The following is a 19,241-nucleotide window of genomic DNA, read 5'->3' as shown; positions in this document are numbered from 1 at the left end:
TAGGGCAAAGCCCCTTTAGAACAGCCAGTGGTCTCCGCACATGCCTTTCATATATCAAAAGCTTAGCAGATTGGGCGAGTTGGTATCCCATGACTTTTTAGGCTTGTAGCGCAGCTCAGAATGAGCAAAAAGGAAGGTGGAAGGGGTAATCAAAAGGAACGGAGAACAGGCTGACCGCTAACATCCAACTCATGGATTGTTGCGTCACTCAGAAGTCTACTTATACACTCAGTGAGCCATGCGACATCAAGAGATGAGAACACAAAACCAAGCAACAAAACGAAAAGTAACCATGTGTAAAAGAAAACATATTCAGAAAGCCTGTGGCGGCAGTCCTAGATACGCCAATTCATTGCTTGATAACGATAACGAAGGCGAGCTTACACATACCTGGCCAGGACCTAGCCATTGTTTCAATGATTTCTCTTATAAGCTTATTATGACTAAAACCCAGAATGACGCATTCTTCCGAAAAAAGTTCGCAACCACATGTTTTGCAGTGCTGTGCAAAAAACCCGCCAGCTATAATGCAATTCTTAGCATTGTAACTATAGTCGCGCAGCCTATCAATCAGACATTGGCCAGTTTTACCGACGTAACGTTTTCTGTACTTGAGTGAAAAACAATAACAACACAATCTGTGCAATTAACGAACTTCTTGTTATGATTCTCATCACAGCTAGGAGGAGCCTCCTCATCCGGATTAGTGAGCTTCGAAATCCTCATAAGAGGGTTAGGGGCAGAAAACACCCCACAAATATTCGCTCGCTTGGCGCTTTTCTTAAGATTATGTGAGATGGTGTGGATTTAAGGCATAACGCTTGTCCTACCCCGAGTAATTGTAGGACTAGCTTTGTGTTGGTTGTCTTTTATAAACTATCTTGAATCCGTTCTGCTACTGACACTTGTAAGGACACGGGATAACAAACCTGCGAAAGCCGATCGCACTGAGAAGCAAAGCGAGGCAAAATGTTATGGTGGCACAATATTTTCAAAGCATTATTTAGGCAAAAGTTAGCAATGCCTCTCTTAACCAACTTAGAATGAGCAGAATAATATGGAAGATGTGGTTTGTTGGCACTATGTTCCTTCTGAAGGCCCGAGTAGCCTTCTGAGTCACGAAATAAACCATCACTTGGAAGTTAGCGCTCCCCCTGTTCTCAGTTTCTTTTCATTACATCTTCGGCCTTCTTTTTTGCTCGTTCTGAGTTGTGCTAGAAGCCTAAAAAAGTCTTCCATATATCAATTCGAACGGCTAAAAGACCAGGCTTGCTTGAGGTACTTCTCTGTATGCATTCAGAAGGGGCGCAAGGAAACGGTCCTAGGACTTCGGCCGTTCCTGGCTTAACTTACGCAGCATATGCTTCAGGGTGCCATTAAAGCGTTCTACCATTTCAATGCGCATAGGTTGGTCTGTCGTAGAACAAAAGTCCTTCATTGCCAGCAATTCATTCAATTCTCTCATCAAGTTCGACGTAAAACAAGATGCCTGGTCGCATAAAATCTGCTTAGGAAAGCCGATTCGAGAAAACATCTCCACCAATCATTCGGCTGCGGTAGCTGCGTCGATGGAAGGTAGAGGCACAGCATCCGGGTATCGTTTGGAAAAATCCACCAGCGTCCATATATATGTTTGCTTTGGTTGAGACAGTGGCCAGTGCGCCAATGATGTCGATGGCCACTCGCTCGAAAGCGTGTCTATTAGTGGCATGGCATGCGTCCCAATGGCGCCTTGCCAAGTCTTCCTTTGGGAGAACTCCGTTGGCAAACGTCGCATGAGCGTATGTATCGGCGGACTTCTTGCACTCCGGTGGAGTAAAAAGATGCGACGACTTGGTCCGTCGTCTTTTTGATGCCCTGGTGTCCTGCCTGGGTGGTGTAGTGTGCCACAGATAACATCTGGGGTATCAGATAATTCGGTACCGCGGCTTGCTGCCCTAATTTACCCGGCCAAAACTTACCCGTCCTATACAAGACGCCCTTGTCGTAAAAGAATGTATGAGTTGCGTTTTTTTTCTTCCAGACATGGGTTTCCCAACTTTTCCTCTACACGCATGTAGAAATTTGCCCTTTTTTGTTAGGCACAAAAAGTGGGTTTTCTCACTTGTAAGGAACTGAAACCTACCACTTTCTATGCTTGCTTCCGTGGTCCTAGGCATATTCTTCTAGGCATATTCTTCAAAAAAAGAAGCCGTCCTAGGCATATCCTTCTCGTCGACATATTCGTTTGGGTCTCGGGATATCAAGAGACCTCGCAGTGTTTTCCATTCGCCGTCCGGAGTGATTGGTTGACGAGAACCGGGAACGTTTCCAATGATCACATCCTACAAGGGATTTTCCAAGCACTTAGCTACCGCGGTACCTGGATAGTATGGCACATTAATTCCACGTTGGATTCTCGGACCTCGATACTCCGGCCATCCGCCAGTAACATTATTGCCGTCGAACCCGCGAGATCAGTATCGGGTATGAGAGCATGGTGCACCACGAAGGTGTTGCTGCCAGTGTCCCGCCACACGGACACTACTTGACCGTAGAGTTCACCGTTCTGTACCGGCATTCCGTTGACTTGTAAGGACAGGTTTTTTTCATCTCTGTACGGTACTTTGGAGGATGCAGGAGACCTTTTGCTCTTCTTCCTCGTTTTCCGGTGACATACAGCAGGCTGAATAAGTACTTGTGGCGCCTTTCGTCATCCTGCAGTTCCGCGTGTCATGTCCCGGCCATTGGCAATAGCCGCAGTAAGGGTTCTTCGAATTGACCTGACAGTCAGAAGGCTTGTGTCCACTTTCATTAGAGGAATCACTTGACTGGATTTATTTCTCTCCGTGTTTCGCCCTCCTTTACGGTGCGGTCTACCGTTTTAAGTGGGAGCAAATTGTATTGCCGCTGCCCTTCCATGCAATGATCAGCGGTTTCTGCGATTGTCTCGACTGTTCTGCGGTTTCTTTCACGCAAGAACAGCGCTAATCGGCTATGGCAGTTATTCATAAACTGCTCTGCAACAACTAAGTCGCGATACGAATCAAAATTCTTTCCTCCATTGGAGAGTTCGACCCACCGCGCAAGTAAGCTAAATAGTGTAGCAGCGTACTACTTATCAGTCTCTCCATCTTGAGGCTTCCTTTGGCGAAGCTTTTCCCGGCAACCATCCGCCGAAAACCTGAAACGTTGTAGCAATGCTAGTTTATTCTTGTCACAATCGAGAGAGTGCTCCGTAGACAACCGATGAAGCACTCTAAACGCTTCAATATTGAGTCATAGGCTGAGCGTTCTAACCCATTTCGCTCTTAGCCAACCCTGTCCGGTGGCTACTCGTTCAAACCACTTCAGATATGCGTCCAAGTCAACACGGGTTTCGTTGAACAGAGGGGTCATGTTGTGCGAATTTACGCAAACCGAGGATTCTTCCTGGTTACTTGCAAGCGACTGAGACATATTGTCGTGACCATCTGCTCCACCCATCTCCGCTAGCCTTATCCACAACAGCAGAATCTTTTTCCTCGCGCTCAAAACAATCCTTTGCCGCCTCACATTCCGCTACACGTTCCCCACGCGCCGTTCTCTGCTCCTCGTTAATCCATTCTTTCAGCTCTGGACGGACAAGATCCATGCGTTCAGCTTAAGCGCTAAGCTCGTGAGTACTCATTTTGTATCTACTCCAAGCACACCGTATCGCAACCGGCTTTCTTCTGTTGCCACGGACGCCAATTTGTAAGATCAGGTTCTTGGGAGGATATCCTGCGCGCAAGGGCAACCATGGTGCGAATATTAGACAGAGCCGTTTGCAGACGAACTGCTATCTTTTCTTACTGCACTCTCATAAGATTGAATAAAATGTTTACAGCACATGCAGGAGCACTCTGAATAAAACGTTGTTATAGCTGGCAAGAATCAACAATCAGGGCGCGATCATAGCTATAGAGTTGCTCTGCGCGTTTCGCTGTTTTGCCCCTTAACGACGCGATAAGTCAGTCACGGTGATCTTATCAAGGCAGGTTCACCGAGAAAGATAGGTTTGCCCAGATGTCGGGGTCGTTGCCGAGGATGCGGTCGTGGATAAACCGCAGGGTCCCTTGTCGACGCTGGCCTCAACGCGACGCTTGGCAGTCGCGACCAGCACGGTCGATGAACGGTGCCCAACTGCGTTCTCCGGGAGACGTCAGTAGAGCGGGGTGCGGGATCAGCAATGATGAATAGTTGGCGTATGGGTGATAGCCGAGCTCTTCAATAAGCGTCGGTCGGGTCGGGGCGCAGGAGCCGCACTCAGCAAAGGTCGGCGGGGCCCTGGTTGTGCTGCAGGCCCGGGTCCACTCGCCTAACCTGCCAGTTCGGCTCCATCCATCAGGCTCAGCTCGACCATGGACAGTCGTCCGTCGATATCCCCGGAACAGTCCGGTCGCATTGAATAGCAGGGCTGCCTCCTGGCTCTGCCTAGGCACGCTTTTCTTTTTTCCGCTCCACGAACCGGCACTGCCTCCTTGTCGCCAGTCTTCCGAGCCCCCGCCGGGCACGCTCTCCCGCCTCGTGCTTCGCGCTTTTTTCTTCCTTCTCCTCGCCAGCCTTCCGCCACCTGTATGCTAGCCTCTTTTTCCGGGCTGTTGCTTGTTTCTTCCAGCGGTTGTGTTGCAGCCGTCGACAAAACGTCTCAACACAAGACTGACATCATGCGCATCATATCAAAGACATTACATTGACTTGACGCCTTCATTGTCGCACCATCGTCGGCGCACCAGCATTCTCGTCTTGCTGTTCGTAGCGATCGCACCGTCGTTTATCCATTATTTATCCGTTATGGTCGTATCCTCGTCGTCATGCCATCGTGATCCTACTCTCCTCGTGCTTCTGTCGTCATGTTATGTCTAGGCGCCGTCGTCGCCATGCAGTTGTCATCGGATTATCGTACTCATGTCGCCTTCTTCCCTTGCTCAGTAGCTATGGTGTTAGGCTGTTGAGAACGAGGTCGCGGGATCGAATCCCGGCCACGGCGGCCGCATTTCGATGGGGGCTAAATGCGAAAACACCCGTGTACTTAGATGTAGGTGCACGTTAAAGAACCCCAGGTGGTCAAAATTTCCGGCGTCCTCCACTACGGCGTGCCTCATAATCAGGAAGTGGTTTTGGCACGTAAAACCCCATAATTTTTTTTCGTCTTCTTCATACCACTGTAATCATTTTAGCATATCATCCAGTCGGCATTACTCCAGCACTGACATCACATTGTCGTAATGCCATCGTTATCACACCACGGTCGACATACCTCCATCGTCACTCCAGCGTCTTTATTTCATGGGCATCAAGTAGTCGTCGTCACATCATCGTTGTCGCATGGCCATCGTGCAGTCGTTGTCACACTACCTTCATTATACCATCCTTTTCACCCGAGTGTCGCGATCCCATCGTCGTCATCTACTCACCGACACACTGGCGTCGTCATACCATTGTCGCCCCTCTATGCCCACATTTGCGCTTTCTAGACTTTTCAGAAATTTTTCGCATGAGTCGATAATCACAAAACATGGTTTTCGCCTTTATTATTGTTTTAGTTCTTGCGAAACAATTCTTTTGCAGAAAGAAAAAAACAAGAAGTGGTACTTCAACGCTTCATTTATTTTGTTCGCTAACGTAATTAGCAGTCACTTTTTGCTGTCAACCTAAATTCATAATGACTGATTTGGTTGTATGCATAACATGCGCTTGTACATAAGGCATCGACCCACAACCAAGCCCGGTAGTTTAGACCCCAGGTCTGACCAACCCCGAGGCCATCAGGGTCGGCCAAGGTCTGCAAAAGAACGTTTTATTCGGCCTGAACTGACGGGTAAGTACGTGCCCCTGCAGTGCACTACTCCTTGATCAATCGCTACACACACGTTTTCTATTACACAATATGCAAGAATATATATAATTTATTGCCAGGAAAGACAGACAGGTTGACCTGAGCTAGTGCGCTTTAATATTCAAGAAGGCAGGCAGGCAACCTTATGCTGTGTGAGAAGACAACAAGACGCAACGAGTCTACCGTCTGTGGGAGCTTTTCAACATGTTTATTCTATTAAACAGGAGGCTAGCCAGCTCACGTGGGTGAGTGGTTTGTCAGAAAGGTTGTGCTTCCCTAGAAGAAGACTTATTCAGCTGGGTGATGACGCGTCAGAAGTACTGCCCTTTCGGCTGCAGCTTTGCAGCTGTGATTACATATTCCCACAGCGCTGAAATAAGTGTGCTCGCATGGTCGGCTGCAGAAACAATTATTTGAAAGAAGTTGGTTTTGACAGTGGCTTGTAGCGTTAGTCTCGGTAATTAAGGCTGATTACAGAAGTAGATACAAGTTAGCAGTATACGCTTCTTGACGTTCATGCTGCTCCATATTATTTCCTGATATGGAAGCTGAAATACGATTTTGCTCCCCATGGCGCCACTTGCTTTTACTAAATAGCGAGCTTGTTTTCTTTTTGTTGTTATATGGAGAGTTTGCTTGTAGCTTCGCAAGTCTTCTGGAGGTCAACTTGGTATCAATTATCAGCGCATGGATGACCTTAGAGGGCTTGCTTCACCTTTCAGCCCGCTACCTCCAAACACATCAGCGACATATCGCTTTAGTTTCAATAGTTGCTATTGAAACTTATCCGCGGTGTTGTATCCATCTTGAATTTATCCTAATGAAATATGTTGGGTCCGATTCCTTGCAAACCTTGTCTAACAATGCTAAATGCGGAAAATGAAGACTCAGTGCCTATCGGCCGTTAAAAATATTTTCATTATTGCCATCACCTTAATAAAAAATAATATCGCACCTATTTCTTGTCCGCTCTAAACTCAATCATGACCTCGCCCAGCCATCTCCTATTACCCTTGCGTGACGTCAGCCAACCCTGCCCTTCTATATGTAAGTATTATACAGAAATTTTACTTAGGGTCATTGTGGAATATAATACTCAACGCAATTTCTAATGATGCCTCTGGCAGAGGCAATTTCGTTCAACCTTGCGTCCTTTCATTACCATTTTTAATTCAATAACGACGCTGTGTCAACCTAGACGCGCTCCTTTATATTGCTGCACTGCATTGAAGCTGCCAGAACAAGCTTTTCTGCTTTGACGTAAGTTAGTAGAGGTAGTAAGTAGAATTTGAGGGCTCTGCACGCATTACAATGACTATGCCCTTCCTATGCACGTAACCTGAAAAATCTATAGGAGAAAGGGGACGCTCAAATTGATAAAGTTCCGATCTTATTCCCGAAATTCCTTTCCAAACCCACAACGAGTGAACTTTTCAATGACGACATCGGTGGAGGTGACGACGCCTTTTCCTCGTCTGTGACGGTGCCAGCTGTGCAAATGACCGCCTTTACGGTTGCGTTATTCTTCTTCTTGCTACACACAAGGAAGATAGCAAACTGAACCATGACGAAGAAGTTCATCCCACCGAGCATCCTGTAGAAGTTGTCGTATGAACCTCCCGTATCCCGGAAGAAACCTGCAACACCAAATATATTCATAAATAACAAATTATACGCGGATGTTACACACGTAACGGTGTGACGAAACACTTGGAAGGGCATTTTTTTACAAAAATATCACGTGCTTCAAAGCATTGTTCAGCTACGTGTTATCTTGGTGGCCATGGTTATTACAAGGTGCCCTAATCACCTGAATGGCAATGGTTTTTGCTACTTCGATTGTGAACATGCGGCATCATGCACAAACACGGACAAAAACCTTCCATTGGCCGCAGTGGTGGCTAGAATATAGGGGCGATTGTTCTAGGAGCACCCTTTCAGAGTTAGTTCCGATGTCTCCTTTCTTGTCCATCTGAAATGTGGCTGAAAACCAGTGCTCTTCTCTGTCTTCTTGTATTTCAGTGCTTCTTTGACTCGTATAGGTCTGGTCTACGACGAGCAGAAGCGCTAAACCTGGTTTGCAAGAATAAAAGGACTATTCTATGCACTAAAACGCTGTTTTCTTTACCTCTACAGTGAGATTTGTCATGTAATGAGTAATATACATGAGCTAGTTGTCTAAAGAAATGGCAGCGTGTGAGTGTACCCCACATGGTACACAGTCTAATGTAAGCGCGTTCTAAGTGATATAAGCGTGGTGTGAAAAGCTTAAGCAGAAAATGTTAGCTTTCTCCGTCCATCGCAATTGCATTTCCTCGAATGCCAAAACCAAAGAGTCGTCGTTGTACTTACCAATGATCGTTGGGTTCGCCAGAGATAAGGGGATTATCGCCAGCCCGCTGATGCCCCAACAAGCTGCCGTCCTTTCAGGGCCAACTTGATCGGCTATAACTACGCACTTGACGCACCTGATGAAGCCCATTGCCATGCCGTGTATCGGCAGAAGAACGGAAAGGCTCGGGATATCCATCACGTGAGGCAGCACCACCAGAGAGACAGAGGAAAGTGCGAAAGTGACCACATAGAAAACCGAACGGCTATGCCCCACACAGTCGGCTAACAGAGGTAATAGGCCACTCCCGAGGAACTGCCCTAAAAACCACAGAGTGACTAGGTGTTCACTGTTTTTGATGCTCATTGACTTATCCTCAGCGTATTCCACGGCCGTGGCGAGGAACACCATTTCGGTGTAATCTCCAACTAAAGATCCTAAGAGTAAAACGTAAAACGCTGGTTCTTTAAACAGTGAAAGCGCAATTTTTAAGGAGAAGCTTTGGTTTGGCACAACCGTTCGATTTCGTGCAGTGTTCAAATTCAGTCCCAAACTTGGTAGCGAAGTTTTGTGCTCTGCTTTTAAATGGGACAAGTTTTCACTTCGAGTATTGCAGGACTTGCTCAGAGAATCCTTCGCACTAGAGCCTTGAAACATTGCAGCCTCCAATGATAATTTCGCATCTGCACTAGTAACTTCAGGCGAGAATACTTTTTGCCCTGTAATAGAATTATTATTTACAGCCCCAAAGGCAAGCTGCTGTTCCGCGCTGCCTTGTACATCCGAGAAATTCCGCTGCTGCCCCGACTTTAAAAAGGCGGCTTTGTTTGATCCACAGATCACAGGGGTAACAATGATGTTGGCGTCGAACGCTAGTAACTTCTTTCGTCGGAAGCATGTAAGCCGTATCCGGCGCGGCTCGTTCATAAGCATGGCGAGTGGTACAGCGTGCATGAGTATCCCGCCGAGTATGACCAACGCTCCTGTGAGGCCGTAACTCTCCTCGAGGCACGACAGCACGGATTGTCCCACCATGCCAGCTGCTCCTTGGGAGGCACTGATGAAGGACTGCGCTGTAGCCCGGTACTTGTCGAAGTACAGCATAGTGTAGATTGAAACGGCTGCCACGAATAGCTTGACTGCGAAACCTGACAATAAGATATTCGAGTATACATTAGTACGCGGTAATGTCTTCGTGCTCGATTTTTCCCCATACGTGTGTTTCTCCCACCTAATAGATCAGTATACGGCTGAAAGACGAATTTCTAATGGCCTTTCTAAAGCCAACGTTCTGACAAGGCAATTCGTTTTGAGCAGAGCGAAAAGTGGCTTGCTTTCCAGGATTTCTACGAATCAGGATCCCCCAACTTCACGAATAAGAGATTATATCGCCCTTAGGGCTATTGTTTGGGTCACAAGTCTCTCCGCACTATCCTGTATATTAGAGTATGTGCAACATGAAATTTAACGAGCGTAATTAACTCATGCTTTTTGATAGAGAAAGGACAAAACTTACTGGCGTAAGAGAACACACAGCACATTAAACATTCACCGTTCTCTAGCGTGAATAACAATATCTTTCACAATGTCTCAACCTGAAAAATGCTGGCGTAAATATTAGCGATAATTTTTCACATCGGCAATATATTCAACAAAGACATGGTATACAACAGAATTTTGAGATAGATAAGTCATTAGAAAAAAAGAAGACATGCTTGTACAGTTAGGCAATGTTGGAGACGCAATAAGAAAAAGCGAACCTTCTCACGATTCCCTTTGGTTCAGAAAAACAGGCGAAATAGATACAAGTGTACCGCTTCTTTGATGCATGACGCATTGCGCACTTAGCAATGGTGTTTTCTCCAAGATGAACTTATGAGAACGTTCGCTCTCTCTAGATATATGCCTTGAATATCACGGTGTCTATATGTGCAGACGCGACTGGGTTATATTTCTTTGCAGTAGTGACAAGGTTGAAATCATTAATATAGAACTGAATACAAACGCAATCCCCTGGTAACCACAAACAACGTCCTAAGTTATATTAGGTAGAAGAATTATATAAAATATTGTTTTAAAACGTTCACTACAACCGCTGACAAGTTTGATGTTTCACTCTTTATGAGCGCTACTATTTTGACGTCTTTCCCATGGCTAAGGACACTCAAGCCAACAATGTCAAGCGCATATGCTTACCACAAATATTGTGGTTCTTTTCATAACCTACCGCATCATCTATAAGAAGGTCATATCCGTAATCAAACCAATTTCGTAATTACGACTTGTCTCATGGGACTCAAGAAATCGTGCTGATAGTCCAAACTCGCATAGTAACCCCTTCTTCTGTCCTTAGATTTCAAAACATACGCTAAATAATGTGTGCACCTTTCCATACATAGGTGCAACTCGTGGGCATTACATGGGTGTCAGCCATTCCGAATGACTTCCGATCCAAAGGCCTGTGATTGGGGAAGAAAGGCCATGTTTACGAGATCATTAAGAGTAACCACGAAATTTGGTGGGGTAGGCTACTTGATCCCTGTGCAACTGGAGCGTATCAAGGTGTGCGAGGCGCATCCGCTAGCAGTGCATTGTTGCATGTAGATCTTGACTCGTATCTACTGCACATTCTTCTGGACGTACGCCTGGTTTATATTTTTCATTGCAACGACATTCCATGTGATTCTCACGGACAGAACAGCTCCTCCTATTTGTACTGATTTCTGGAAGAAGCGCACGTCATTTCCGCAGTAGTTCGCAATTTTCACTTGATTAATCAAGAAAATTTAAGTAACTCTACACTTATCGACCTCAGGGCAATATCAATAGCCATGTGCCCTCAACATACGTTCTATATCCTAGACGTACTTTATTAATGTCGGTTTCCAAAGGCTACTGATAAAGCCAATTACAATTTTTTTCTACACCAAAGTACAAGGAAGGCATCTGTAAAAGAGCAGCTGAGATCAAATGAAGTTCGTAGCGCGTGTTATCGACAGAGATCTTATCGCTTAAGGATTTCGGCTAAGCAGACAATATCACTGCGATAGTACTCGGTTTCAGTTTTCAAATTGCAGAACGTAAACTGATCAGTAAACAATTCAAATATGATAATTCAAACATACTGGATTAGATAACCAAACGTCGCGATGTGTTGTGCAAGTAGTGCTCTCCTCTTCAACTATTGGCAATCAAGCAGCTTAGTTGGGAGTAACACTCAAAGCGATTTTATACCTAGAACATATTACTGACACGAAGCATCATGTACATAAATAATAATTTTTGTAGTTACCCGCCGTAATTTATTAGTGCTTTTGACGTTGGTCTGCTACGGAGGAGGTGGTGGGATCAAATCCTGGCCTTGGCGACCGCATTTTAATGGGGCGAAGTGCACGCACGTCGGTGCCCCGCCTATTGGGAACACTTTCGAGAACCCCAGGTGGCCGAAACTAATCCGGAGACCCACACTACAACTTGCCTTACAATCAGATGGTGGTAATACTTCGAAATTTATTCTTTTTGTTGCGCAACAATTCAGAAAAGGACAAACCAGTGATAGTAAAAACAAAAGACAGAAAGACAGGCGCTACACTCACAACTGTTTATTCTGACACAAACCAAGCTAGATATATACAATGAAAACGCTCGATAAAGGCCGATCCACACGACGGACCAAATTGCTCTTTTGGACCGCGGTCCGCGCATCACGTGATAGGACGTCACCAGTTCGTGCGTACCGCCCTTGGCCCGCGCAAGACCGCGGCCCTCGCGGTCCAACAAATCGCCGAGGCTTTTCTCGCTTCCGTTTTGGCGGCGGACCGCATGCAAACCGCAGCGAATTTGGCGTAGCCAACGATTGTTGTCCGGCAACAGAGTGTCTTCAGCCAAATCCAATCTAGTTTTCGGCTCAGAAAAAGCCAGTCAAGCCAGTCGTTTCATGTCTGCCGTTCCGCCCACATGTGCGTGCAGCAGATATATTTTTTAAACACCGTGTCCTCTTGGAATGACGAGGAGGTCTTTTCATTTTGTATACCTTGTTGAGCAGTTCCCGGCTTTGTGGGACTCGAACCGGAATTATAACAATGATAACACTCGGGCCGGGAGTGTAGCTGGTTGGCCTGCTCTGCCGTCTGCTATGGTGGTCCGCCGTGTGGATGTGCTCTGTGCCGGACCGGACCGCGCCGGGCCGTGACGTCGCATCACGTGACCGAGCGGCCCGCGGACTTGGTCCGTCATGTGGATCGGCCTTAACTGGGGGCGGCGAAGCGCAATAGACGTCACCAACGGCAAGAACTTATCAATAGCATTTCGGCATTATATGAAGAACTAGGGTATGGATAGCAATAAGCTGTACTATTGTGCCGATGTGAAAATATTATAACAATTCCCGCGCAGTTCTATCTGTGCTTTTGCCCCGGATCTTCACATCGCAGAACTGCGGTTCAGAAAGTCAAGATACCTGCCGTGGCTGCTCAGTGGCTATGGTGTTAGGCTGCTGAGCAGGAGGTCGCGGGATCCAATCCCGGCCACAGCGCCCGCATTTCGATGGGGGCGAAACGTGAAAACACTCGTGTACTTAGATTTAGGTGCACGTTAAAGAATCCCAGGTGGTCGAAATTTCCGGATTCCTCCACTACGGCGTGCCTCATATTCAGAAAATGGTTTTGGCACGTAAAACCCGACAATTTTTAGAAAGTCAAGATCGGCGATGCGCCGAAAGATGCGCACTCAAATCCTTCATTAAAATATTATTTGTTGGCAGATGCAGCGGCCACTCTGCCCGATATAGGTTCTACCACAGCTTATTTAAATTTGATGCACTACCCCAGCGGTACGCTGCACGCGAACTGTAACATAACTTACACCCGTGAACGTAAATAAGGACGTAAATGTGTCTATAACTCACACCTGCACTCGCTTTCGGTGTGAAAGCGCTGAACCACACCTAAATTCTCATTGGCTGCGACGCCACGTCACAGGCGGACGTCGCGTGCTCGTTACGCTCGCTCGTGCTTTCATGCTCGGGCCTTGTCGGAGCACATCGGGCCTCACAGAACACCTGCTGTAACGCCAGCGCGCAAACTGTTGGTTACATTAATTAATTCCCCTCTGTATTGCACAACTTTACCTCCAGGGCCGAATAAAAAAAAGAATAAATGCTTCGCATTCACAAATAGTAAATGTACTTGGGTTTCCTCGGATTTTTCGGTGTAAGGGTGTGAGTTACGGGTATATTTACGCCTTATTACAGCGAATCTGTTCGCCTCCTGTTGGTCGGCATTACTCGTGTCCGTTGGCACTGCCGGGCCAGGAGCACTGCCTCCTGTTGAAATAAACCGAACATGAACTTGAACTTGAAGGTGATGCTGAAAGTGCATACATTTTTTTTACAAATCACGCATACGACATATCGAACAGAATACGTTTCGGTAAAGAAAGAGCACAAAACAGTTAACGGAACCGCATAATTGATATGGCGCTCCTGGTAACAATACGAAGCACGTACCGCTTGGCACGTACGTCTCCTCGTAACGCTTACAGTTGCGCAAACTGATGGACCGACAGCAGCTTGCGACGTGGGGAATGACGTCCCTAGCCTTTCGTAAATAAAAGAACCACCCTAGCAGCTCTTTTCAATGTTGCTGCAGCACCTCTATGTGTGTCAGTGTGCTTTCAAAATTACAGTTACTACCATTACTCCAAATTACATTTATTACCGTTACTCTAAAGCGATGAAGCATTAAATACACCATCAGTAGTTGTAGTGGTGGTTTTCAATAGCTTCGCAGGGCATACACTTTTGCACGGATGGGATGGGGACTCAATTTTTCAGTTTTGAGGGTGGAAATTATCTTACAGCGTAGCAGTTAAATTCCTTCACAGTGATCCTTGCATAGCGCATCCTGTGATTCGTGGGCAGAGACGGGCAAGTTGTTTAGACAAAAAAAGAACACTCCTACCCCATACCTGTCCGACACATCCTTAAGCTTGCGGCTACCTTTGTGTATGTGTCGCACAACATGTACTCTTTTTCGACAGTTCAACTGGACTTCCTTTGGTGTGTTGGGTTCATTTCCCCATTTCAGCTTCTGTAACAAAGTTCGCATCAGTGACGTCAACACCGAACAAGGAAAGCTGGCTTTTAAAAGCAACTGGACCTCATTATCTGAGGTAACCTTTATCAAGTGAATACAGGAATTTCTAAGCGCGTTCCCAAGTAGAGCCTTACAAAGCCTCTTTTTACAATCGTATAGTGACTGGAGTCGCAGGCCAAAATGTCATTTTTTGCAACCGATGAATAGCACCAGCTGAAAAGTTCAGGTAAAAATTTCAATTTTACATCTAAGAACTGGAGTCCATTGTCATCCAGTATGTGTTCCGTAAAGTACAGGTTGTTTCCATCAAGTTGAAGAATATTTGAAACTTCAAGAACTTCATAATTATCAGGTAAAGAACACTTTTGGTCTATCAGAAATAAAAGAAACGCATATCAAAAGCTTTTTAGACCGTGTGTGCCCTCCACCTGCTCCTTACCGAAACATGAGGGCAAGGACATAAGTAAATTTTTTTTTTATTTAGCACTATCGGACTTGTTCACAGAAAAAGATCGCTGACTTAATAATCATTTTGAAATCTTAATGCCATGTCCGGAAATGGTGACACAAGGTGCGAAAGTACATCGTGAGCTCCTCGCAGCCATTGTCTTTTTTTTTCTTAACGACCACCTTAGCTAACTATGGCACCCTCCGTTGGAAGCAAGGTAAACCATTATGCTGGTTGATAAATCGCGCGATGGGAATTTCTCGGAACTTTTCGCTGAGGTATACATGACCTCATAGAAAGTATACACAATTAGGGACACTGATACCCAATAGTAAGATTTGCTAAAGCGCTTGAAGTCATGTTTCTATTTGGCGGCCGCCTGACTCGATATATGTTGTCCTCCTTTGGAAGCTAAATTAACCATAGTAAAGGCTGAAAATGGCATGTTATTTAAATACCGTGCTAGCTTTGTTTAGGAGTACTTTCTTTAATAAATCGTGCGCACAATTGTGGACACTGGTAGGGAAATGTTTAAAGTCGTGAGGACTTCTGTTGATTTGAGAAAGAAATAGGTCGCATTACAAAGGCGCTACATGCGAGCCGATGCATATGCCTTTCTCTTGCAGGCACAGTTAATAGCAGTCGAAAAGGATACCTTTGCTATTGAGATAAACATCCAGTGAAGTAAGGACATTGTCAGCGTTGAGACCAACACTACTCTGAAGCACGCACTCTCCTCTGGCATCGATACGTTACCTGAGGGCAAGAAACAATGCGCGACGAAGGATGCACTAAAACAAAACTGTGTCAACAACATAAGTAATCTGAACTCTAGTGTCAGATTATACTTAACCACGATTACCTTGGTGCCGTTTGCCTGGCACAAGACCCAGAGTGGTTCGCTGCTAGAAACGTAAAGACAACAAGTGCCTCGTCCACCAAATTGATCAAAGTACGTGTAGGAGCATCGTGATAAGAGTACTCAGGAAGCTAGAGCATTTCAGGCAAAGCAACAAACATCACAGCAGGCTATATGTGTAGGGCAACGCCCACGTCTCTGAATAAATGGGCAGAATTTTTCATAGAGAACCGAAATATGGACCAGAACCCAGAACATCAGCGCTTGATTCAGCAGCAACGAACAGAAATGCCATTGGTAAAACAGTTTCGGGACAGCGTGAGAGGTGCTAGCTTGAAGGGGCGAATCGCCTGTACAAATGCGCGGTGAACCGCCGTATAAGTCACACAATTTATTCCATGCACCCGTATTCCTAAACATGTCAGACGAAATGATTTGCTGAGTTTGGAAACCAACAAAGAAACGCGCTTTTCTCATCATGCTGAAAGGTATCGTTCAAAAAAGCAATAGATGCCATTAACAACTTTCTCTAACGTTAAGGCGTCCCGCGTCAAAAACTGCTTACGGTTGTTCTTCGAAGACAACGACTTCATTATTTAAGCGAATAACGTAGGAAACTTGAAAAATGACTGCCTTACAGTTTTAGTCAGAGCAAGAACACACAAACATTCTTTCTAAGGCTGTACATAGCGAACATGGTTCTGGCCAACTTAAGGTCAGTATTTATTTGTTGAAGTAGCTTCGGAATTTAGGAGTTGCAATCATCTTCGTCCCAGGTTAGTTCAAACCAACAACTTTCTTTTTCCTGACAACCGTAACATTGGCTTTCCCTTCTCTGTTGACATGACGATTTGTTTAACCGCATCCCACCATGCATATAGTTTGTTTCCCTCAGGTCAAGTATTAGTAATAAGGGTGAATCAGAGTTTCTGGATGGTCTTAGTGCTGACAATTTTGAACTTTGCTGGATGCTTATCTAAGTATAATATTTATCTTTTTTGACAACCTAATTTTCTTGCAGAAAAAAGTGCATATGCATTGCTTCGTGCATAGCACCTTTTTTACGGGACCTTTTTTTTTTAAATTGACAGAACTCTTGACGATCACTTCAAGGGCACACAAGTTCTAATAGTTCTTAGATACGCAGATGATTTTTTTCTTTATTTTCATGGATCAAGTGTGCTTTAAGTGATAATCATGAGGCTCTTAAGGTATTGCCTTTTTTAGCTTCATGGCAATGACCTGTTTTTTATGCAGGACATTCGTGTTGACAATGAGCTTCAGTTTTTAGATTTACATATGAAGTTTTTAAGAGATAATGTCTGCTGGTACTATTCGTTACGTGCGAGGAAAAGAACGCTTGCCTCATGACTCCGCTCACTCTAAGGGCGTAAACAAAGGCATCGCAATGCTCGGCTCTAGATCTGTGCTTAGAAATTTATGCGTCCGCCAGATAAAGGTTAACTTTGATAATCATGTCCAGTGGATTTTAAAAGGCTGCTTTCCTGCTTTGCTGCTGACGTCAGTGTTGCGAACATTGTTACGGAAGCTCAAAGGAGTATGAAAGCCAACACATCTGAAGTAGTTGATCGGAATGTAAAAAAAGGCCACAAGTTGTGTCATACATATGCAAGGCTAGCCTCAACCGCAAGAATGGGGTGAACAGGTACGGGGCAGCTGCGCTATGTTTCCACCACAAACAAACTTACCCATATGTGCCCCCTAAACCTTGTGAAACGGAGCGCAGTGAAGCAAGTCAACGGCTACGCGCCTAGTTCCAGAGGGATCGTACATTACATTTTTTTTAAGCTGTGGTAACACGTATGTCGGACAATACGGCCGCGGCATCAACGACTGAATGCTTGAGCGCACAAACAGTTAAATAAAGGATTTGAGTGTGCGTGTTTCAGCGCAATGGCGAACTTGCCTCTGTGAGTCGTGGTTTCCAGATCTGGGAATCCTGGGCAAAAGCAAAGATTAAACTCTGGAGGAATTGTTCCAAACATTTCACATTCGGATCCATGGTCACCAGTGTGTGAACCAACCCTTAATTTCTTTACCTGATGCTGCAATGCAATTGCCTAAAATCAGACAGAATAAAACATGGTATAGGACAAGGCAAGGTATATGCAGTGAAGGTAAAAACGGCAATGTCCACAGCAATTTCTATGCTATTGTAAAAGCAGCAGAACACTTATATGATGACCTGTCCTGTACCCAGACAAGCCACGCTACCTTCACTGGATGTAGTGATGGACAAGATACAGGGGCTCCTTTATAACCACAAATTATGTTAGAATGACCTTGCAGGACAGGTGCAGGAGAAACGCGACAGGCGAAGATAGAATAAAAGTCAATTTATTCGAATATTGGCGAGATAGTATGCTTGAAATACATGCGACGCTTTGTACGCTGTGCTTCACAACTTCAAGTGTACCAGAGACCTGGCAAAAGGCCAACCTTGTATTAAGAAGGGAGATGTCCAAAATATTTTGGAGAATAGGCCCATTAGCTCGTTTTCAAAATTGTATGACATATTAAACAAGATTACTTTCAATAAAATCAAGACAACACTTCATTTCACTCAACCAAGCAAACAGGCTGGCTTCAGGAAGGGATATTTTACAATGGATGACATCCATGTCATCAATCTAGTAATTGAGAAAAGAGCGGAGCTAATTCGACCTCTGTGTATGGTTTCGATAGATTCTGAAGAGTCATTTGATTCAGTAGAGACATAAGCAATTATAGAAGCACTGTGCTATGAAGGCGTACAGGAAGCATGCATGAAGACCTTGGGAAATATCTATAAATATTGTTGCGGAAGGATGAAAGAATAGAGAGGGAGACGAAGACTCATCCTGTATATATACGGTAAATATAGTTTTTATATACTCGCAACATCCCCGTAACATATTCGTGAGAGGTGCGGGACAGCATGGCTGGAAACGGAGCTTCGCAGTGGACGTCGCATCACCGTCCGCACCATGAATGAATGTGAGCACGCGGGATGAACGTCGTGGCCGCCTCCAACGTCACCGACACCAGATACGTCGCTCTCACCTTCTGTTGTCGTTGTGCAACCCATGGATCCTGGAACTTTCTGCGGCACCGATGGCATCGACGTTGAAGAGTGGGTGGCGATTTACGAACGCGTGAGTGGAATCAACAGATGGGACCCTACGCTTACGCTAGCTAACCTGTTCTTCTACCTAGGAGGTAAGGCCAAGGTGTGGTACGAAAATAACGAAGAGGAGCTAACCAGCTGGGACCAATGCAAAGAGAAATTGACAGAGCTGTTGGGCAAACAGCGGGCCGTAAAATTGACACAAAGCAGGAACTGGCCTCCCGTGCAGAATTCTCTACGGAGTCCTATGTATTGTACACTCAGGACGTGCTCAAACTTTGTCGTAAAGCCGATTACGACATGACGGAAGCTGAGAAGGTCGGGCATGTGCTCAAGAGCATTGCTGCCGACGCGTTTAATCCACTCAGGTGCAAGAGCGGATATACAGTTGACGCAATCATTAAAGAGTACCGACAATACGTGCCGGGTCAAAAACCAACGCATCTTGAAACGATTCGCCAGACTTCCTAATAATGCAGCAACGGCGACATGTGAAGATCGACCCGCACAGCAGCATGCGTCGCAATTAGAGGACGTGGTG

General features: G+C 45.5%; 1 protein-coding gene across 1 annotated transcript in view; it reads right to left on the bottom strand.

Annotated features, from left to right (window-relative positions):
- Positions 1 to 5,557: 5,557 nt before the first annotated feature.
- LOC129383110 (uncharacterized) overlaps positions 5,558 to 19,241 on the bottom strand; it is a 41,445-nt gene continuing 27,761 nt past the window's right edge. Inside the window, exons 5-6 of the mRNA XM_055067409.2 lie at positions 8,192 to 9,319; positions 5,558 to 7,476 (exon numbers count right to left, since the gene is read on the bottom strand). Of these exons, the coding sequence (XP_054923384.2) occupies positions 7,208 to 7,476; positions 8,192 to 9,319 (1,397 nt within the window). The 3' untranslated portion in view covers positions 5,558 to 7,207. The remainder of the gene's footprint in view (positions 7,477 to 8,191; positions 9,320 to 19,241) is intronic.

Source organism: Dermacentor andersoni, chromosome 3 (genome assembly GCF_023375885.2).
Source record: "Dermacentor andersoni chromosome 3, qqDerAnde1_hic_scaffold, whole genome shotgun sequence".
Taxonomy (NCBI): Eukaryota; Metazoa; Arthropoda; class Arachnida; order Ixodida; family Ixodidae; genus Dermacentor; species Dermacentor andersoni.
Note: the sequence above shows the minus strand (reverse complement) of the source record. Positions and strands in the feature narration are given on the sequence as shown.